Source organism: Mugil cephalus, chromosome 15 (assembly GCF_022458985.1).
Source record: "Mugil cephalus isolate CIBA_MC_2020 chromosome 15, CIBA_Mcephalus_1.1, whole genome shotgun sequence".
Taxonomy (NCBI): domain Eukaryota; kingdom Metazoa; phylum Chordata; class Actinopteri; order Mugiliformes; family Mugilidae; genus Mugil; species Mugil cephalus.
Window position 1 is genome coordinate 2327120 of NC_061784.1, and position 22994 is coordinate 2350113.

The 22994-nt window shown below is 40.8% G+C and overlaps 1 protein-coding gene and 1 long non-coding RNA gene across 5 annotated transcripts in view; one reads left to right on the top strand and one right to left on the bottom strand.

The window, feature by feature from the left end:
• Nucleotides 1-8814, top strand: part of LOC125020816 — a 9178-nt gene extending 364 nt beyond the window's left edge. Inside the window, exons 2-3 of one of the 3 annotated variants that reach the window (XR_007114270.1) lie at nt 117-118; nt 8804-8814. This is a non-coding gene — a long non-coding RNA (uncharacterized LOC125020816). Of the gene's footprint in view, nt 1-116; nt 119-3463; nt 3467-4943; nt 4947-8803 lie in introns of all 3 variants that reach the window. The other 2 variants (XR_007114272.1, XR_007114271.1) reach the window with 2 other exon arrangements.
• On the bottom strand, nt 8806-22020 carry abcg4a (ATP-binding cassette, sub-family G (WHITE), member 4a). Of its 2 annotated transcripts, XM_047606332.1 has the most exons (17): nt 21786-22020; nt 21173-21676; nt 18404-18641; nt 18194-18217; nt 14096-14213; nt 13872-14004; nt 13342-13392; nt 12729-12874; nt 12514-12637; nt 12178-12292; nt 11949-12088; nt 11104-11202; nt 10845-11013; nt 10666-10766; nt 10427-10585; nt 9398-9516; nt 8806-9257 (listed from the first exon to the last, which is right to left on the bottom strand). In XM_047606332.1, exons 3-17 carry the CDS (start codon nt 18630-18632, stop codon nt 9032-9034), a joined length of 1953 nt encoding a protein of 650 aa, XP_047462288.1. In that variant the 5' UTR covers nt 18633-18641; nt 21173-21676; nt 21786-22020; the 3' UTR covers nt 8806-9031. The 2 variants fall into 2 exon arrangements, with proteins under 2 accessions (XP_047462288.1, XP_047462289.1); XM_047606333.1 differs by lacking the exon at nt 18194-18217 and having other exon boundaries at nt 21173-21830.
• Between the last annotated feature and the right edge of the window lie 974 nt (nt 22021-22994).

Below are 22994 nucleotides of genomic sequence, written 5' to 3' on the forward strand. Positions count from 1 at the left end.
AGTGCACCCCGACCGCGTCGCACCGCCAGGGCGGGGACCGGCCCACGTACAACGGGCGCAAGGGGTCGGCGGCGATGTCGGCAACCAACCAGACCCGTCTTGAAACACGGACCAAGGAGTCTAACGGCCCCGGGGCCTGCTGGTGGTTAGGGGTGCCTCTGCTAGAGCGGACTGATGCTGGAGGGCCCTTGTGGAAGGAGGGACATAGCCGCGGAGGTGTGATGGAGGGAGGGAGGCTGGCTGGAGGGAGGGAGGGAGCTGGCTGAGGGAGGCTGGAAGGAGGGAGGGAGGGAGGCAGGCTGCCTGGCTGGAGGAAGAGATGGAGGCTGGAGCACGGGGGCACATGGCCGCGGAGGAGGGAGGGAGGAAGGGAGGCTGGCTGCCTGGCTGGAGGGAGGCTGGTTGGAGGCAATCTTAATCATGTCAATCTTAGGCAATCAACGGCAAGTACCATTTATAGCACAGACAAATCAGAGAGTAAAAACACAAACGTCCTGAATAAGGAAATGACAGACAAAAGCATGGAACCAATCTCCAATCTCCTTCGGCTGATTGAGCTGATTGCTCTGCCCATGGTTCTTAAGCTAAGGGGAAGACAAAAACCAGCTCTAGCTGTTTGTCTCCTTGCTAATGGTGAAAGTTCTCACTACGCAGATACGAGCAGTGGACCACCCACACCAGACGTCACACCAGGGTCTTGATACCTGCAGGAACTTCTTTCCTGACAGGAAGAGCACCAAAAAGACCTGCAAGGCTGTGGTGAAAGCGGCTGGAGGCTGTCATATCATCACATGATCCAAACGTGGACACTGTGATTGTCCAGGATTTGCAGGCCCACATCAAAGAGCTCTTTGATTGGCTTGAAAACAGAAACAACAACAGAGCCTCTCAACGCATGACGAAGGATGCATGCAAGCTCATTCTGCTGGGAGTACGTGTATTGTGTGTCCAGTTTTTGGTGGCTTTCATCTTCGCATAAAGCTACAGACTGCAACTCTGCAACGAAAGCAGCAGCAAAAGATATGGTGTTATTTGACTACACTGGCACACAGCTCCATCTACAGGGTTCTCTACTCTGTCAACTCTTTTGCCACTTTTCAACCTTCTGAGCTCTGGTTCTGAAACACTGTTTATCACGTCATTTAATTTAATTTAATTTAATTTAATTTAATTTAATTTAATTTAGGTAGGCATGTAGAGACACCTTGAGACAACTTGCTGAGGTACTCAGTAATTCACTTTGAATACACAAAGCTAAGTTAATCTAAAATCAACTCTCATTTACTCCATTGGCAAATGCAAGTTGTCCAACAACGCAAAGTAAGAAAATAATACAAACAATATTAAGCAATTATTAAATGAATTATGATGACGTGTAAAAATTGCAGATATAAAGTATGTTTATATAGAAGGTTTGAGTAAATCAATATGTAAATGAGTCCAAAAGAGGCTACATTTGAAAGTGTAGAAGCATTATGTCATCACACATATCAAGGTGTCACAACAGATATTTATTGATTTAAACAAGTTAGTAGTATAAAACTAACAGCTGTTTGTTTTGCTAATTAAAAGTAAAATAATACATCTTTTAAATAATAATGTTGTCTGTCTCTGTGTAAGCCTTGACTGGCCACCTGTCCAGGGTATACCCCGCATCTCGCCCGATGACGGCTGGGATAGGCTCCAGCAACCCCCGCAATTTATTCACACAGGAAACGAAAAATACCAACATACGGTCAAGAAGCTTCCTCCTGGGCCGAGTGAGCAGCATCCCGGAGTGAGCAGCCTGAAAGTGGACAGCTAAAGGCAGTTTCACCTTTCACCTTCTCTTTTGACGTTGTGTTTTCTAATTGATCTTCCTGAGCTCACTTCAGTTATTACAGCATCTAAACCATCAACTTGTCTTCTAGACCCCATCCTGACTAAGTTGCTCAAGGAGGTTTTTCCATTAATGAACACCTCCATATTAAATCAGATAAACTCATCTTATTAACAGGATATGTGCCCCACTCTTTTAAAACTGCTGTAATTAAACCATTACTGAAAAAAACCCACTCTTGACCCAGATGTTTTAGCCAACTATAGGGCAATTTCCAACCTTCCTTTTATCTCTAATGTTTTAGAAAGTGTTGTTGTCACTCAGTTGGTTGATCATTTAAATAGAAATGGTTTGTTTGAAGAGTTTCAGTCAGGTTTTAGAGCTCATCATAGCACAGAAACAGCTCTGGTTAAAGTTACCAACGATCTTCTCATGGCTTCAGACAATGGACTTGTCTCTATACTTGTCCTGGTAGATCTCAGTGCTGCATTTAACACTATTGATCACAGTGTTCTACTAAAGGGACTTGAAAGTGTGATCAATATTAAAGAAACTGCATTAGAGTGGTTTGAATCATACCTGTTAGACAGATTTCAGTCCATGTAAACAACAATTCTTCTATATACCAAAGTAAGCTATGGAGTTCCTCAGGGTTCTGTGCTAGGGGCAGTATTATTCACATTATACATGCTTCCCTTAGGCAATATTTTTAGAAAGCATGGCATAAACGTTGATGATAAACATAAACTAATGATACCCAGCTATATTTATCCATGAAACCAGATGAAACTAATCAGCTGGTTAAACTCCAAGCATGCCTTAAAGACATAAAGGCTTGGATCACCTTTCATTTTCTACTTCAAACTCAGACAAAACAGAATACTTTTTATTTGTCCCTAAACATGTCAGACATTCATTATCTAATCACCTGGTTTCATTGGATGGCATTACCTTGGCCTCCAGCACTACTGTGAAAAACCTTGGTGTTATATTTGACGACAATATGTCCTTTAATTCACACATAAAGCAGGTGACCAGAACTGCTTTCTTTCACCTGCATAATATCATCAAAATTAGGAACATCCTTTCTCAGAGTGATGTGGAAAAACTAGTTCATGCATTTGCATTTGCAGGCTGGATAATTGTAACTCATTACTGTCTGGCTGTCCAAGTAGCTCTTTAAAAAGCCTCCAATTGATTCAAAACAATGCAGCAAGAGCACTGACAGGAATTAGCAAGAGAGATCATATTACTCCAGTTTTAGCTTCTCTTCATTGGCTCCCTTTAAAATCTAGAGTGAAACCAGCCCAGTCTTCATGGTCTGGAGTGCTGTGTATCAGACCTGTGGAGCTCCATAAACTGCATCTGCCCAAGTCATCATGGCCTCCTCCAGTTGTCCACTCCTACCTAGATGAACAATTCACCAACCTGCCCATGATTCCTGTTATACTCACAAACTGTCACAGATCATCAGCTATGTGTTATATTACTAGACCCTACATGTTTCCTTCAGCTTGATGTATGTAGCTATGACAGAAGTTTATCTTGTTTCTCCTGCTCTTCTTTTCTCTCTATCTTCTCTGTTTCTACCCGGCTGGCCTTAGGCAGATGTGGGTTCTGCTCAAGGTTTCTTCCTTTTAAAAGGGAGTTTTTTTCCTTGCCACCTTCGCCCTCAGGCTTGCTCTGGAGGTTCCAGGCTGGTTTTTGTAAAACGTCTGAGACAATTTGTATTGTTATTGTATATATAAGTATAAGTGTTTTGTACTTCAGAGCCCAGTATCATTCCTCTATAAATGTCATGCACTCAGGAGTGAGCAGCACTGTACCAAGATGGCCGTCCTGTAGGCACATCACTCAAGTAAGCGGCAATTTCGTCTTTATCTATGAAATTTGGTGGAATGAGCAATTTGTACATTTAACATGACCCACAGAAATATTCTCTTACCTTCATGAGTTACACCTGTTAGTTATCCAATGATGTATTTAAAGTAGATTTGAAATGGTTTACTGTGAACTTTGGTTCACATGCACATGGTTCCATCAACCATGTTTACACATTATGCAAAATCTGTAATAAATAACTATGAAAAGAGAAACAACTCACTCATGTCACACAGTTTACATATTTATTATATCACACAGGAATCTGCAGTCAGGTTTGATAAATAGCAGATAAATTAATAGTGTTGAGAGCAGGATAAGGGTAGAGATATAGTCCATGTTCGGTGTCTGGGTTAGGTGTAGCCCCCATGGAGGGATGGTTGCTGAAAGTTGCCACCAGCTGGTAGTTGTGGAGCAGCAGTGTAGGAAACACACTCCATGGCAGCTTGTGATGTGGATGGCTGCATCAGAGTAGACTGCACCAGAGCCACTCGCTGCTTCTTAGTTATTTGTTCAGAGTCTTAAAGTCAGATACAGAAACTCATCATCCCATTTAGCCTTCAGCAGACTTTTTTTTCTGTGTTATTAATTCTTTTGCACTGTAACAGTCTATTCTAATATTCTTAAATTATATAGGAAAAATGCCCAGCTGGATAATCTGAGCTTTGCTTTTTCTGGTAATAAATTATATAAAGGGATTTGGTTTCATCTAAAGTTCTTAACTACAAACTGAGCACATTGACACATACAGTAAGTTGCAGTAATAGAGAATTATGAAAAGAGTTTTTGAAGTCTGTAAATCATAAAGAGAACAATATTCAGATTAAAAAAGATGTGATTGACTCCCTGGTAGAAAGTATTACAGCAGCACATCAAGCAGGACACAGATCACGTATCTGTGTCCTGCTTGATGTGCTACTGTAGTACATTAACTACATAAGAATAATGAATCACTTATCTTAAACCATCATGAACAGCTTTCCAGCTCCGGAGGTTGCCTTTATCTCAGCAGCACTCCACACACATCATAATTATGTTTATTATTTTATGGAAGATGTTGTGGTTAGCACTCCCAGCGAGAAGGTCTGGGTTCGAGTCCAGCTCCAACTCCGGTTTCCTTCCACCTCCAAAGACGTGCTCGTTAGGCTAACTGGTGATTCTAAATTTACGCCAGGGGTGAGTATGGGTGCAAATGGTTGTTTGTCTCTGTGTTAGCCCTGTGATAGGCTGGCAATCTGTCCAGGGTGTAACCCACCTCTCGCCCAATGCCAGTAGGTATAGGGTCCAGCAACCCCGAGTCCCTAGTTAGGATGTATGTTCAGGAGGTAAGTTGCTTAATTTTTTTGACGTTTTATTTTTTTTTCTCCACTAACACTTGTCGCATCAACCTGTGCTTTTATTCATTTTCTCACTTAGACTGAATATGAAACAACTGAGAGTACAGCTCAAGTTTGATATCTAATTTCATGTCCATACATTAACTACCCTCCTGTCTTTATTTTGAGATAGTAGTGTAGATACAGCTACTTTTCTGTGGATCAACAAACAACTTCATCACACTCAGTAAAGCTATTATGTAGTATATTTGTGGAAGCACTCCAGTCTTTCTCACCATGGGCCATTGTGTCTGTCAGCAATTACTACTCACATGATCACTAAGACAATAGTGCTTTAGGGCTATTGAAACTATGGAAATCATTTTCTTTCCTGGTTCCCTGGTTCTTCATGATATTTTCACTAAGCTAACAGAATATCTTCTCTTAACAGCTTATGTTGTCTATAATAATGTTGCTAACAGCTGATAAAGCAATTAAAGGCAAACATGAAATGAAACACATTTTTCAAAAGCCTCTAATGTGTTATTAAAAATGGGCATGTACATGAAGAGTGAATAAAATTCTATTTGAGTTTCATTCAAGCTCCTTTGTGTACTGGGAGTATACCAACCCCATCAGGTGTAGCTTTTTGGATGGAGAAAATTCTAATGCTCAAATATAGTGAACTAACAGAGATTCAGTCAACATTAGAGTAAATCACCTCAATGAGCAAGGGCAAAGGTTATAAATTATCTTTATTATAATCCAGCGTTCAGTATACAGAACTTGCATTTTCTTTCGAGTTGAAAAACCATAAATGAAACTGCCGCAAATGACAAACAAATTACAATGAACAAAACAAACAAAAAACAGAACGTGTGAATACGTGTAAAACAGCCTTCAGTTCCACCTGTAGTTTTCAATTAGAAAGTGAAAGCTCTCTGTAGGGACAGCCAGCAAATCTTTAGTTACCATGCGTGAGAGAATGCGCCTACACCTGGCTGAGCAGACAAAAAAGTGAAAGGATAAATAAATGTGTCAAAGAGATAAATAAAAGCATTGTGATGTGAACATGCGTTGATTAGCGGCATCCTTCTCTTCTAAAGCTTCCCCATAATGCTCATACGTTTTACACATTCCATTAAATCCTTTAGTATGTCCACCTGAGCCAAATCATATTGATTGATAATTACTAATTGTTTGTCATAGAAGGGATAAAATAAATCTGGAAACGCACACATCAAGAAAATCCGTGGGATTTAAATTTCCCTTTGTCAACCTGTTTTTTGGTTCTTTGGTCAGAAAATGAATGAGGACATTGGACAAAAGTCTCTCTGAGAAGTGCACCCACTATATTCCACATTTGGTGGCAGAAGAAGGATGACTTGTTTTCTTCTTTGGTACCACATGCCTTTACACCCGAGGCCAAGACTTTTCCAGACTCCAGTGACTTCAGCACTGTTAATTATCTCAGCTTTGTTAACGGATTGGAGCCATTTCTTTTCTAAAGTTTCTTTTTTCTCCATTTGAAATCATACCCACGGGTACATTTCACACTCATTGGTGGAAGCCATAAACAAATAATCTGTGCTGGCAAGAAAGCTGACTTTATGCAATATTTTTTTCCATGCTACACATTTTCCTGCAACCCAAGAAACCAACCACCTTGCCTGTAGTAGCATTAACTTATCCGACAACCATATAGAGCACATTTCATTATTACTACTCTGCTTTTGTCCCTAAAATTAAATCCATCCAGTACATTAGTAGAAGCACAAAAAAAATAACTAAGAAGCTCTGATTGCAGTGTCACATTTTCCCCTCTCATAGAGTTAAAACACCTTTGGATGGTTATTGCACATAATAAAACCTAAAACATACTGATACAACAGCAGTGGGAGGTATAACAATCAAACATCACAATGTTGACTATTGCTATTAATGATAAAATCCAAACCCCTGCTGCTGCAGCCAATCTTTTCAGCTACATATTGATACATTTGGTGGACTGTTATTTAGCCTTGCCTCCTTCTATCTGGCACATTTCACACATTTGTTACTTTCTGATGCTCTCTTATTTATTTATTTTTTTCTCAATTGCAGATATTCTAGAAAGTACCTATCTGAAGAAAAGACGAGGGATTGAGCATCTCCTCCAACCTGGCAGGATACATACATTAGGATGAGGAAATAAAATCAGTATCGGCTATACTCTGAAATTTAATATTCCCTAAATTTCATTCCTAAAGTGAACATGCAACATTCAGTTGCTGTTTTCCCGTTATACTTTCAAGCAGCGCTCGTCTCATAGATATAGAAAAATAAAATCAAATACAACAAATAAATTAAAAAACAAAACGAACAATAAACATACACTGAAAAGTGCAAGTGTACATTTGTTTACAGCATGACATATTCACTGTACAATCATTGATTATATACTCACATTATTTTATGCATTATAATAACGATTACTAAGTAGCATAGTTTGAGTAAGAAATATTTCATAGCAAGTCTATTGGAAAATATTTGCATTGCCTTGTGACTAGGAGAGGCTCTTCTAAACATTGCCAAGGTGATTGTGTGTGTTTGTGTGTGTGTGTGTGTGTGTGTGTGCGTGTGTGTGTGTGTGTGTGTGTGTGTGTGTGTGTGTGTGTGTGTGTGTGTGTGTGTGTGTAATATATATATCTGAGTGTCTGTGTGTGTGTATGAACCAGGATATGTATGTAGACATAAGGTGTATGTGCAAACAATGAAGCAGAGGAAACTCAAATCATTCTAATTCAGAGGCACGAAAACTGCCCAGCCAACATTTCAAGTATCTAGCATTGTTTTGGACAACACACACCTGTCAGACATCAGCAAAGCAGAGAGAAAGAGGAGGAAAGAACGAGGGGTACTTCCGTCTGTAGCTCAGAGAGGAGGCAGCTAAAGAGTCATACAACAAGTGGAAACAAGCATTTCAAAGGATTGTGTCAAAAGAGCGACACTGATTAGACAAACATCACTTTTTTTAACTGTAGAATATGCTATTGCACTTCGTCTAAAACACCATTGCAATTTGGACAGCCTTCGGCATCAGGCTAAAAACAGAGTAGTCACATTCACATTTTTCTCCATCTTTCTTGAGTGCACACTCTGTTATGGCAGAAACAAACATGACGCAGTGTGAATCCACATCAGTCTCTGCTTAAGGGTTTTCCAAGCACTTCATCCCAGTGGTGGTAACCTTTGGCGGTGGCCTGTGAAAATGAGCCACACTGGGGATGGAAAGTGAGGAAAGTCATCCATTGGCAGTCGGTTTGTTTGTATTGTATTCCATGAAGATGAGTCGTCCTGTTTAGCATCTTTGTAAAGATATCATCCAACAGGAAAGAGAGATCAACCACAAAGAAGTCTGTTTTGTTTTTTTTCTGGCACACAAAGTCTTTGCTTCTTTGAACGCAAACAGGTGGAAATCTTCTTGAAATCTTTGTCCTGGGCCATCTGGATGGGTGCTGTCCAATTGAATATTGATTACTGGCATTCTGAGGTGGACCTTTGATTACCTTTTTAGGCACTGGATTGAGAAGCTACACATTACCAGACACTTCCCCACCAAGATGGTTATTGTAGGTCCTTGTAAGCCTTTAATCTTTAGCACACTTTCCTGGAGAGGCCAAGAAACTGCAAATCCACATTTCTCAGTTTAGTAAAACATGCTTTCTATTACTTTGCGGGGTATTCATTCGATTTATGTATACATGAACACAGTATGTTCATGTATTTCCTTTTGGGGAGGTAATAGAGATCTGAAGAATACTATTACCAATAATTAGCAGAGAATAGAAGAGTCTAACCTCTTCATTTTATTTGTATTGTACAGTTGGGAAAATGATTGCATGTGCTGGATTTGTGTACGTCTTACTACGTGAATGTGAAGAAGAGACAGAGGAAGAGATATGTTTTTGACTATGTCACACCACCGGGATATGCATGAGCATCCAGATCCATCAGGGGGTTTCTTCTGGATGTCTTAGCGCTCTGACTTGACTTTGTAACGCAAAACCAGGTAGGTGGCCAGTCTAAGGACCAGGAAGAAAACTCCCAGCACCATGAAGTCCACATAAAGCTTTGCATCCTCCACATCCAGAAGCTGCAGAACCTCCTCCGGTTTCTGAAACTTACACGCTTTGTCTGGACACTCCAACTCAGACCGGTTCATTCCATAAATAGAGAGTATCACACCCTCAAAGCCGTACCTGAAAATGAACATTTCAAAATCCATAAATTCATTTGAGATCAGAAAAGACCTGACCACAAAGAGCAATGGCCAAAATAATTGTGATGTCTGTTGGTAGTGGTCTTAGAAACTTTAACTGTAAAATATAAATGACAATACCTGACATAGGAGACATAAGAGCTCCATTGTAGGTATTTCGGAATGGTGTCAAAATTGACGAAGAAGCCAGAGAAGAGGAGGACGGGTATGGCTGTGACTGGACCCACAAATGTTGCCACCTGTGGAACAAATTGTCAGCATGTACTAAACTTTTAATTAAAAAAAGAAAACATTAATAAGGAGTTCCACAAGAATGTAGGGGAAACACTCGAGAAGGGCGCCCCTTCTTACGAGTGGAGGAGGTCAGCTGTCTCTGCTGTGCTGTGCTGCTTTCCAAAGGCCCGAAATGGTGACTTCTACATGAAATGGATCTGTATGCTCCATGACAGCTGGACTAAGTATATAAATCTCGAAGGGAACTGTGATGAAAAATGAACATGCTTGGTTTTCTAAAATTGACTCTTGTTGCCTTAGGCCATAAACATATCAGGATATCATGCATCATTATTGCAGTTTGCTGTTTTTAAATGTACCTTATAAAAATATTGACATTGTCGTTAAAGGTCCCACACTTGTAAAGCAACAAAAAACAAAGCGCATTTTATGGCAGAGGGGGGCTTTAGCTCCGTTCAATAGCAGCCTCTGCTGTGTGAACCTAAGTCTGTAGTCCTAGAGTCTTAAGTTTATTAGGAAATATTCAGCTACATATAAATGTCATATTCAAAGTGTATCACTACTTTTAAAATTGCCTCCAAACCTCTTTCTGTTTTCACCAATTGCATGTCTATGTTTAAAGCCATTTATAACTTATTTAATTCTTTGAACATTTTGATTCAGCATTAATATATTTTTTCATTGTCATAGCAAGAAGATAACGACATTATAAATAATTAAATGAGAAAATGTTTGAGCATTTGTTTTCCAAAATAAATGTGTATTCAAAGGTTTAACAGATAAATAAAGTTAGCAATTTTTGGATAAATGACAGAAAATTAGGTATAATTTATTATTAGGTACTGTATGTAAACATGTTGAGCCAGAGCAGCAGCTGCAGCAGGAAGTTAAGGTATGCACTGTATGTTTGCCTACCTGCAGAGATGTGGAGGCAGCCCCTATGAGTAGACCTAGAGACTGAGCCACAAGTGCCGTGGATGTGGACAAGGCCATAAAGAGCAGATAGCGACCCGCTTCTGGAGGCTGTTCAGTCATCCAGTACACTATGCTACAGTATATGATTGGACAAATCACCTGTGAAGGAGATATTTAGTATAAATAATTTAATATTCCCACCATTCATGTTCAAACCATTAAGTTAACTGAAACATTACCTGGAACGGTATATCAGCCATCGTCTTGGCCAAGTAATAGGCCTTCAAGCTGTACCAGTAGTTGAGGTGTTCCCTCACAAACACACCCATCTCCAGGGGAACTGTGAAACAGCCACAGCGTTAAAAGACTTTCCACTATAATGAGAAAAACAGCTTTGTCTATGAACTTAAAATCTTACAGGTTAATACTGTGGGCATCAGGGCAGCAAACATGAGGAACAGCATGGAGAAGAAGAGGAAACCCGTGTTGTTGAAAACCTTGCTGGCATCGTTTCCAATTTTGAGATAAAGCAGGCCAATCAGCACTCCAATACACAGATGGGACATCACCCTGAGGTGGGTCAGCACCTTAAAAAACAACCCAAAACTCTATAAGGACCAGTTTAACATAGTCTTAACTTTATAATATGTGATCAGGAATCATTTGTAGATGTTTACCGCATCCCTGCATATCGTGATGAAGGTTCTTTTGAAGAGGATGCAGAATTGTGTGAATGTACTGGTGGCAAAGCTATGCTTCTCAAGGGTTCCTGTGTCCTGTGGAGGAAAAAGTCAATGAGATCAAATAGTCAAAGAGTTTTATATTCTACACAGACATGACAAATGGATAACCCTGTCATTCTCTGTACTAAATATTTAATAAGAGAGAGCACCACCAGAGGACTGCAAACAGTAGGAAATTATTTAGTGAGAAAGCTTCTTCATCTAACTTCTAACTGTACTTTTATGTCATAGAAGAAATGTATGAGAATGTGATGAGAAAATGCCACTACCACCAGTCAACAGTCATACGATATATTGTTTTTTAATCCATGCAAAAAAAATACAAAAAAGGTAATTTTACCTACAGTGGCAGGGTTGACCTGCCTGTGTGGTCGTCCACACAGCCCAAGTGGCAACATACAGTATCTCAGTGTTTATTTTTGGTTTGTGTAGAAGAATAAAAACCACTCTAGGATTTGGTCTGGATATTGTAAGTTAGAAGTACCTGACACCTTCAAACAAATATCCTGTTCTTGCTCTCAGTTTCACTCATTACTGACAAGAGAGTTTTCCATCTCAGTTTGTTTGACTAACCCAAGTGTAATAGCAACAGTAACTATGCATGTTAGGCTGGCCCTGACGCGTCTGTTTTGTAAAATCTCATTCATCTTTGGCCTTTAAGTCAGTTCTCATCTTTGGCTTTACTGTGTGGTTTTAGTTGTCTTTTCATCTTTGATGGTTCCCTATTTTGATTATCTATTGTTGCTTTTAAATGTACTTTCTAAATAAAGCTTACTTACGCTGTGACACTGAGAGGGACAGGAAGAGTCACTCTTGTCTCTGGAGTTCTTCTTGCCCTCTTCTGAACACAGTCCCCCCTGGACAGCCTCAAACAGCACTGGGTTCAAGTCTCCATACTCCCCTGATGCCACCTCAATGACTGTGAAAGCAAAGGACAGACTAGTAAGAACAATGAAAAAAAGGACATACGCACACATAAACTTGCACTCATGGAGTTGATGGACTTACTGAAATCAGCAGGGTTGTGATATGTCGGGCAGTGGAGGCCCAGGTTCTTCAGATAGGGGATGAGATAGGGGACTGTGCCCTTGTATATGCACTGACCCTGACTGAGGATGTACAGCTGGTGGATGAACAACACAGGTACAACATAATCAACATTGTTTCCAATACACTGACCCCTAAATAATAGATCAACATCTGACAAAACAACAGGGCTGGATATCCACTGCTCTGCTGCTCCAGCTCTATAAAATGAATCACGCTAACCTGTGTTGTCCTGGTCTGAGCAGCAGCTAATGAAATGCTAAGCGTGTCCACCAGTGTAAGCACTCAAGACGTTACCTTATCAAACATCTCAAAGAGCTTGGCACTGGGCTGATGAATGGTGCAGATGATTGTCCGTCCTCCCTGAGCCAGAGACTTCATGAGAGAAACGACCTGGAAGCAGGATGCACTGTCCAGACCACTGGGACAGACAGACAGACAGACAGACAGAAGCACTGTTTAGTCTGGATTTAAATGACAGACAGATTCAAAGTGGTTGCGTGATATCCTACCTGGTGGGCTCATCAAAGAACATGACGGGTGGATTGTTGACCAGCTCCAGCGCGATGGCCAGTCGTTTACACTGGCCCCCTGACAGAGAGATGGTACGTGTCTGAGCACATTCCAGAAGGCCCAGAGCTGTCAGGATCTCATCCACCTTAGACACAAACGAAGAGAAGGGTTGAAACAGGATGACGCACATAGTTGGAAGCAAGGTCAGAGAATAAATCTTCTATAATGGGATGTGTGACCTCCATTAAATCTCAGTATGGATGTATATGTTGTAATGTGATGGAGATGGAGCTGCAGACCAGATAGTGGTCATCAGCTATACTTTCTATCAGGACACATTGTCCTAACTGATGTTTCTGTCTTCACAGCTGCACGTGGTTCAAAAATCACTGTTGTTTTGTTTTGCTATTTTGTGTGCTTGTGGGAATCACATATACTTTCCCTTGTGAAAGTGTCGCTTAGGTTTACTGAATACTTCCTAGCTGCTGGCAGCCATTGTGATTGAGTTTCTGTCATTTTCCTTTGTGGTTATTTTGAGAATGTTAATGGCCAATGTATGACGTTAAACTTCTGAAGATGTAATTGTAAAACCATCAATCTATTCACACTCACAAGTTCTTTTTTGACCTGCATGCTCTCATTCAGTTTCAGATTGGCAGAAACCTGAAAGAGAAACAAAACTTACAATTAAAAAACATATAGTTCATATGAAGTTATAGTAAGTTAAGTTCAGGAACTAGACAATGTCCCATATTTCCTGTGCTTGCCTATTTAAGTGTGTCCTTAACCCCCCCCCCCCCCCCCCCCCCCCCCCCCCGTCCATTTCATCTCTCTTTTCTTTTTTCATCTTCCACTTTCATTACATGAACCAGGGTTAAGAATCCAAAGTTTCCTGAGACTTGCCCCCACCCTCAGTCTCACTCCCTGGGTTCCTCTACCATCATCTGTCCACACATTCCTACCTTTTTTTCCATCCCATACCCTTGGATCCTTCTCACCCCTTCATCCATTTGTCTCATGACCCATCTATCAATAAACTTATTTGCATCAATTAAGGTGTGGTCTTTGTTTGTTAAATACACTGTTTATTATAGGATTGAACAGAAGTGATTTTTTTTTTTTTTTTTTTAACCTGGTCTCACCATCATGGCCTCCCTCGCAGTGAGGTGCGGCAGTAGCATATCATCCTGCATGATGTAGCAGGACATCTTTCTGAAGGTCCTCAGGTCCCTCGGCCGACCATTAACCAGGATTGTGCCCTTCATGCCTGTCTCCCTGTTTTGGAACAGACAGATATGTACAAATCTGGATATAGACCTGCGTATGTACATATCACTGGATGATTCCATGCAGGTCCAGGTCTCACCTGTACCCTGCCAGAATATTCATCAAAGTTGATTTCCCAGCTCCAGAAGGCCCCATGATGCCTATGAGCTCTCTGCTACAGAATCTTCCCGACAGACACTTGAGGAGGGCTTTGTAACCTGAAAAAAGAGGGCAAAACTAATTATTGACACTACTGGATTATTTATATTACTGCAATGATCTAAAATAGTCTAAAACAGTTTCATAATTTTTTTTTCTGACATTGTACTCCAAAGATTACATCTATGTCAAAAAGTATGTTCTCCTTTGAACATCCATCAATCATTAATTTGTATGGCAGTAAAAAAGAAAACCAAGTAAAAATGGAAACACATGAGGACAAAAACTAACTTGCTGTGGTTATTTTTAACACAACAGATGAGTTGCAGAATATTTTGTTAATTGGACTAAAAGCTGGTGGTTTGAAGCGAGCTTCTAGCACAGGTAATGGAGTGTAAGAATGTTACTGAATGCGTACCTCAGGCAATACACGGGAGAACAGGTCAGCTACTGAGAGATGTTAATACATTTTCAGTTTTTCCATAGATTGCCAGTGTACTCACATGGGAAAAAGCCAAATGTGAAACTAAAAGAGAGACTGGCAGTGTGGTGTTAGGTAGAATGAAAAGTCATAGCATATCCCTTTGGTCAATTATAAGACTGCTCAGTTGTTATAACCTTCTGACAGTGTAGAAGTCAATCAGGCAGAACCGTTGATACAGTTGGAACATACTGAACTATGCAGTGCAGTGAAAATTGGTTCACTGATTTTGTTTCTATATATGGTTATGCAGATTGCAAGAATAATTTCATCCCATCAAGGGAAGGCAACTAAATCTGAATAGCAGTGACCCTGCGAGTAACGAGTGGTCATGCATTGCCCAGATTATCCTTATTTGTAGCTTATTCGTACAGTGAAAGTTTTCATAAAGAGAAAACATAGAAATACTGTTATCAAAGACCAAGCGAAAGGAAGACAAGGTGATTTAAGCAATGCAGACTAACACCAACAACAACAAAAAAAGGTTCATTCGCGTTTTAGGACAGCTGGGCATCGCGTGCGGACCAAAGGAGTACTGTGGGGAAAAATGAATGACAAGCAGCTCCACAGACAGCTTTAAGAGCACGTATGTGGCACCAACAAGAGAATCACAAACATTACTTCCCTGCAGCAGTTTTAAAAATGGTTGCTGTGGTGCGGCCTGCAGAGGATGAAGATAGCTCAGATTTTTAATGATGCATTTCCTAAACTGCAGTGGGAATGGCAAAGAAAAAAAAAAAAAAGCTTCTGGCTATGGGAAGCTAAAAGGAGCCGTAAATGTCCCGCCTTGCTGTCACTGTCACCCACATCTCTCTCACCTTATCTACATCTCCAGTGTCTACATGGATGTAATTAGGGTCTCAGCAGAATTGTCAGCCCTTTTAAACCTACTACAAGTGGAGTGGCACAGTGGCAGCGCCCCCTCCTCTTTCACAGCGTTATTACATCAGACATCCAGGCAGCAGAGCTGCCTGCTGTCAAGGAAGCAGCCATGCCCTGGCATGTGGCGCATACTGATGATCTAACCCAGAGCTGTAGGTCTCACATAATAATGGTCTCATCTGTGTTAGTGTAAACACATCATCCAATGTCATGACAGCCACAAAGTATGCTACTGGTCTCACTGTCCACTCCTGAAAAACACACAGACTTAACAGCATGTATCAGTATTCAATCAGCCCAGTCTCACAGGTAGGCTCACAGTAATTGCTTGATACATTATTATGTTCAACACATGTCTCAAATTAAAGACACCAATGAAAGGGGATAGGTTGGATTGTATTTTTTTCACATTAAAGGTTGTTTCTACTACAATTGAAATAATCCAATTTTTACATATTTTTAAAGGAGTCACATCCAGACAGTGGTTTCCATGTTGGATGAAAAAGTGCTTGTCGTCAAAAATTTAACTCTTTGATGTGCACACATTAGAACAGATGGAATGCATGTTTCTGCCAATTTATCATATAACACTTACATGCAATTCATTTATTCCATGCATTCCTCTTCCTTGTCAATGTGTCTGTGTTATCCACAGAGGTTGCACCTCTGGGAGTGTTGTGAAGGGTAGAACTAAGGTAACTTTGAGCTGCTAGACTCAACCGGAGGTTATAAAACAGTGTACTCTGTGCTGTGTACTCTCAATATTATTACGCAAGCAGTTTCAATGAAAGAAAAAAGTCTATTAAACTGGGACAACATTACATAAATTGTAATGTGCAACTTGTGCAGTAAAAGTGAAAACAAAAGCCAGAGCCAGATTGAAGCATTAAGATCTGTCCTTGATGTCCTTGATCATTTTTCAGTTTTCAGCCCTTCTCACATCAGAAGAATTCCTAGAATCAGAGACCTTGCTACAGTTTTTCATATTGCAAATACACAGTCCAGTATTTGATTACTATTTCCTCCTTGCATGAGCACATACATACAATGAGCTGGTGTACAGTATCTCTTTTTCACATCCAATTAACAGTAATCATGCATTTTTATGACCATCTATGGGAAGAAAGTAGTAAAATGGAGAAAGGAAGTACTTCCATCACAGTCATAAATCTGAGTTATTATATGTCTGGAGTTGCTTTTTAAAAAGAGCATCATCAGTGAAGCACAGAGCCGTGATTTTCTCTCCTTATTAAGACAACTCGCCTTTTCTTGTAACAACCGACTCAGATCATCAGTGCAGGTGCAGAAAAGCAGCAGAAAATAAATCACTGCTGTCCATCCCTCCCCTGCCCTTCCCCTCCAAAGGCTGGGCTAGAGTTTCACCAGTTATCTCCCTTGGGAGGAGAATACCCTCGACATGAAAGCGGGTCACAGCAGCGATAAATGGCTGCCCTCGCTGAGAAGAGTCCTCAATAACAAACACAGACGGTAGCTCGTACAACGCCTTCCTGAACCCTTTCACAATGAGAGAAATAACTTAACAGCCTTTACAGTGTCCTCCTAATCTCTTCCTTTTCACCACAGACATTTTAAGAGGTGACTCATAAGTGTCTTGACTCAAAGACTAAAAGCACATTAACATACAGATGACATCATGTGCTCTGGGCTCATGGTTCATGCTGTATGTCATCCCTTGTCTCTTCTTTCATCTCTACCAGAAAGCAGAAATCACATAAAATTGTGTTTTTATGTTAAAATAATTACTGATCGTTGATATACCTAGCAGAACAACAGTGTTGAGCTCTGTGTGATGACACCTTGTTTTACACCTTTGAGTCACAGAAGCAGTTCTGAGTTTAAATGAGAGGTGTAGCTTGTTACTTTACAGCATATATTTGGAGAGGTGGAAAAGGGGTTGTAAGTTTTCATTTTTAAGCTTATTAGAGCCACTGGTTCATTTAGACAAAGGAAAACACTTCCTTTTCATCAGCCTTGTGGGCTGAGACAGGCGTCCTAAGTAGACAACACACACAAAAGCAGGAACTGCTTGTAGATTTTGATGAGACCAGTAAAGGAAAACATACGCATCAATCCTCAAACAAAAGCTGATATATTGATCTTCCAGCTCAAGAGACCCTCACACTTCCTCCTCTTAGCCACTGGCCTCCACGTCAATACTCCCCATACATTCACAACGGAACAAACTGTCCTCTGCCTGGCTTTCATAATGCACCTCAATATCACACAAGACTGAAAGTAACACTGTCTGCAATGCATCATATAGAGCTTTTCATAGGACATTATGGAGAGAATGTAAATAAAGGAATCCTCTGAAGTCTCACACCCTGCTAAACACACACCGTTATACTAAATGTAACAGTTTGCGGAGGGTTGGTTTGTTTGACAGGCAGAAATGACCAAAGGCTTGAGGCTCCTCATTAATAAGAGTGGTGAGTTCAAACGCTGTTCATTCTTCACGAGCAGATCAATCATGGGCTGGACTTACTGCCACCGCCCATCGTCAAACAACAGAGAAGAGAGACAAGCAGTGTGCCAACCTGCAAGTGTAAATTATTTACTATGTCTAAAGTCTGCTGAGCGCAGCATAGCTTGCAGGCACACTGCCAGCTATAACATGGTGGAACACTGTCAGTGTATGTGTGTGCAACAACTGACCTGAGCTACGTGTGCCAAGGCAAACTAATAGAGAGAAAGACAAGAAAGACATAGAAGCACTGAGTGAAATTTTTTTTTTTTTTTTCTCAAATGTCGCAGTGGGTTTTAAATGCCTTCCTTTGAAATTTCTGCACTCCAGATATTGATCTTCATGGGTGGCGTTTCCTTGCTCATCCATCATGGTTACCATGTGGACTGAGTTTGCAGTACCTCTCCTCTTCCACCAGGGCCCCTCTCGGATGGTGTAGGAGAGCTCAGTGAACTCCAGGTCCACAGCAGAGCGCCGTGGGAGGTGGGAGAAGCGCTGAGCCTCTGTGATGTGGTTCTCCACCTTCTTCAGGTGAGTGAGCAGAGGTGCCTCCTGTGGTGCCCCAGTGTGGAGTTTGGTCTCCTCCATGGGGATGCTGACCGAGCCCTGCTCCATTGTCCTCTCGGCCATGCTGAAAGGCTGCAAGGGAGGACAGATGTGTCAGGTCCTTCTACAAAATGAGGCAACCATGACTCATATCAGACCCTTACACGCTAGAGTAATTTTCACATGAAGAATAACTGATTAAATAAATAATTTCATCAAAGATTCAACACAGAACATGGGCAGGTAGCTATTTAGGTTGCAATTAATTACTTAAAAAATATGAATTTGCAGGAAGATAGACAAGCAAACTAGTGAGACGAGTCGTGTAATATAGAGGTTTAATTAGAAGTACTGTAAAATATAACCTGAACATGGAGTAGGGAGAAGTAAAGCTGCATTGGCCAGAAAACAATACATTTCATTGACAGGCTTTGATTCATTTGAACGACTTTCGTGTCAGGTTAGTGTCTGATGAGCCTACAGAGGAAAACCACTGCCTCAGCAAATGCGTGGACACAAGCAGATGTGCTCCTGGAATGGATTTAGTCTAACTGCAGACATCTTCTTAAAACTAGGTGCTGGACATGATCTAATTACACTTTATTCCATGGACTGGTGTCTTGGAGGGAATGAGAGTGAGAGTGTGAGGGGCTGGGATCTGGTTTCAGTCCTGCAGCATGCTTACAGTACTGCTGATTCACAGAAATTTCCTGCTGGACAAGGCGGCCTGTCTGTAGCATAAAGCATGTTGTACCTGATGAGCCATATGTTTATGAATAATTCCAAAACTGAAACAACACATTATTTTATTAATATCAGTCTGGGGACTTATGACATCTATGTTAATATTATATAATAAATCAGCCAAATTTCAATAAATAATATTCAGCACTCAATAAAATGAATTAATGCAGTTATCTGTATTTTTCAAATGACTATCAGTTATCAGATATCAGTTAAAGGTTCATAGACCTTTAAAGTGTGCACATTCTACTATATCTTTACTGTATAGTCAGGCAAATGGATACAATAATTGATCATAATGTAAAGAAAAGTTAATATAAATATATTAAAAACAAACAGAAAAAATATATAAAACGTATATGCTTTAGATTCTTTTTGCTCATGACTAGTCAGAGTTGGAGCATTTCTTCCAATTTCATGCTTCACTTGCAGTAAGATGTACCTCAGACTCATCTAGACTAATGTGGAAAATGCATCTCAGCAAAAGTAAGTGGTCTGAGGTTGTTCTCCTCCAAAGGTACACTTCTACAGGCCACGGTGCACAGATGATTTTTCATTGCACTGCATTTTAAGCCAGCATGGACATGTAGAATTGAGAGCAAGGAAAACACCAAGAAATGAATATTGTAGTATATTAAATTTTACTTAATAACTTCCTCAAATGCTGATAATACCAAGGTATTTAACACTTTAGGTTTTATGAGTTGGGTCAATGGGTATTTTACAGTGAGGGGAATGCACCAAAAAATGTCTTAGTGTAAATGTATCCCTACTTCATATCTAGTAGTTTCAATATGTTACACCAATTTGTGTCCAAAACATAACCAACATAGAAACCCCTGTACTTGAAAAACCTGTGTGCACCCCTGAAATCTGCGTACACCTATTGGCCTGACTGCACCATTTTCAGGGTGAATACAATGTACGGTAACTTGTATTCACACATAAATAATGCCATTCCTGAGCTGTGATTAGTTCAGGCACATTTAAAACTTAATTTTGTTTCTTAAATATATGGTAGGCTGGCAGCCATTGTGCCAGCCTAGGTACCAATACAGGAGGCTAGTTGTTTAAAATGAAAGATGATAACCCAGACAGACAAGACGTGTCAGAAACAAGGCAATAGTACACAAATAACATGCAGTCAGCACTCAAGGAAAAATATCAAGGAAAAACCTAAAATAGATATTTGACGTCAAATTCATGGGGATAACTTTCCAAATGAAAATTGGACACATTGTCACTGTATACAAACATTACTCCCATGCAATGCCCTGCAGTCTTGTAGTATCTCCTCCTACTATCCATGACCTATGTGTAATAAAATATCCCACATGCAAAGAGGAGCAGTGATGAAAATTGACCATGGCTCCTATTGATCATCCTTCCATTAGTGCATTTCCATTACCAGCCTGCACAGACTTTAAGCCATGTAAAACACTGACACACTTTAATGGCCTCTCAGTCAGAGGAAGGCCTCCACTCTCTGTCATGTGCAATCTGAAAGACACTACATGTGAGCACGTGCACACACGCACGCACAGAGAGAGAGAGAGAGAGAGAGAGAGAGTAAAAGTCTCCTATAAGGGATGAAATATTGTCATCAAATGTATGGCGGTGCAGTGGTGTGGTGATTCTGGTCTGCAATGACTGGTCAGCCATGCAGGAATGCTGCCAGCTCTTCAAAAAGCACCTGTTACCAGCAAAAAGGCGAGAATGAAAACACACTAGACCATTAAAATAACACAGCAGTAAGGAGAAGTGATGGGATTAGGTAGATGAGTCATACACGAGCCTGTTCTGAGGACAGTAAATGTGGCTTCACCTGGCACTGTGTTGCATCGCACATGCACACGCACACATTCACACAGTGGACATACTTATTGTTGTGTGCTGAAATGAGCAGGTGAGCAGCCCGGTCCTGGCTTTCCCCTCTGAGTGAGAGCAACAGTGCTCAGATGATTCCTTCAGGCAAAACAGCCCAATCCCTCTACATCAGAAGGTTTCCCAAAAGGTCCCAGCCAGGGGGTGCAAAGAAAAAAATAAATAAAAAAAGCAAGAGGGATCAGTGTGTACCAGAGTCAAGGAAATATCCGGATTTGTTGTAGGGCACTGAAGGACCGAGCTGTGTTCTCCTTATCAATATCACTCGGGGTGCGGCGCACATCATCCCGCATCCTCTACAGCAACCCCTGAGATTAAAATCATGTCCGGCCTCAAACTATGACTGCATCCCACAGAACCACCGGGGGAGCAGGATGCCTGTCATGTTTTCCTCTCGGAATGACTATTTTATTTAATCCTTCCGTCCTTCCCGAACTCGCGTCGCGCTACTCACATACATCTTCAGCATCGGCGTTGATGACAACCTCAGCGACTGACATCTAGAAATAAACAACAACAAAAATAACAATAAAAACAGCCAAACTGCGGTGCAGATTCTTCAGCAGCATCAGCTGCAGCTCGATGTAGCAGCCGCCGTTATCCTCTTACCGGTTGATGCGTCTGTGTGGTGCGCACGCCGGTCTGGGATACAGGGCGTTGCTGGGAAGATGCTGGTGGAGGAAATAATGCTTTTTTGTTTTGATTGTTCTAATCCCCATCCTGACATCATATCCTAGGATGAATACAGTCTCACAGAAAAATAATAACTGAAAACAGCGAGCATTTTGCAAATGCTTTATGCACAGTGCAGTAATTATATTTGACACAACTCCCTGTAAAGACGTTTTCTCAGAATAATGTGGCGATCTGGAGCTGGGACACTGACCTGAAAGTTGGAATTACTTCACACTTAATTAAAAATGTATTCATATCAGGTTGACCGCCACGGCCCGGTTCATTAAATCTAGCCACTCTGATGCCACTTTTAACATTTTAACATCAAGGGGGAAATTTAGTCCGTTTTATCTGGGATACTAAGAGGGATGAGCTAAACCGAGTGAAATAAGAGTAATGTTCTGCGGCGAATGTACCGTCTTGTCACACAATACATGAGCAGCTTTTCTCCACTGCCATTGTTATGCCAGCGCTGTTGACAGCCGAGGTAAACATGAGGAAGGTTTTGGTGAAATTTCGTCTCCCCTGTCTCTTTAAAGGCCGCACCTGCGCAGCTGCCTGGTGCTGATGCTGCAGTGCCCGGGTTATTTTCGGTAAAACAGTCGGGGTTACTCGCGTTCAAGCGGGCCCTTACATCACCCCAGAGAGGAAATCAAAACCATTTTTAACCAATTGCACCTGCCTCTTAATCAGACTAATTTAAAACCAACTCTCACGTCGCCGCAGGAGCAATTTCCACACACCAGACAGTCTGTGTGTGTGTGTGTGTGTGTGATCTACCTCCTTCTATTGTCAGCCAGACCAGACTCGCATGGCGTTTAAGATTTTTATCTGAATCCATCACACAGATTTGGGCTTAAATTATCATCGTTTGCGTGTTGTTTTTATTCTTGTTTGTTGTGATGGAAATACTTCTGGAAATAAAATGAATCGTTTTTTTCTGTCTCCATGAAATGTGTTGCACTATATTCATGCTTGATTCAGAAGACCACAGCCGGTTGATATCACTTCCATCTATTATCCACTCTTCTCTAAAAGCCAAATCCTGGTTACATAATGTAATAATATACTCTAGGAAAGAGAGCTGACCTTTCTCACATTCTCCATCAGCTTAAATTTGCATAAAGAAAATCACCATTGCTA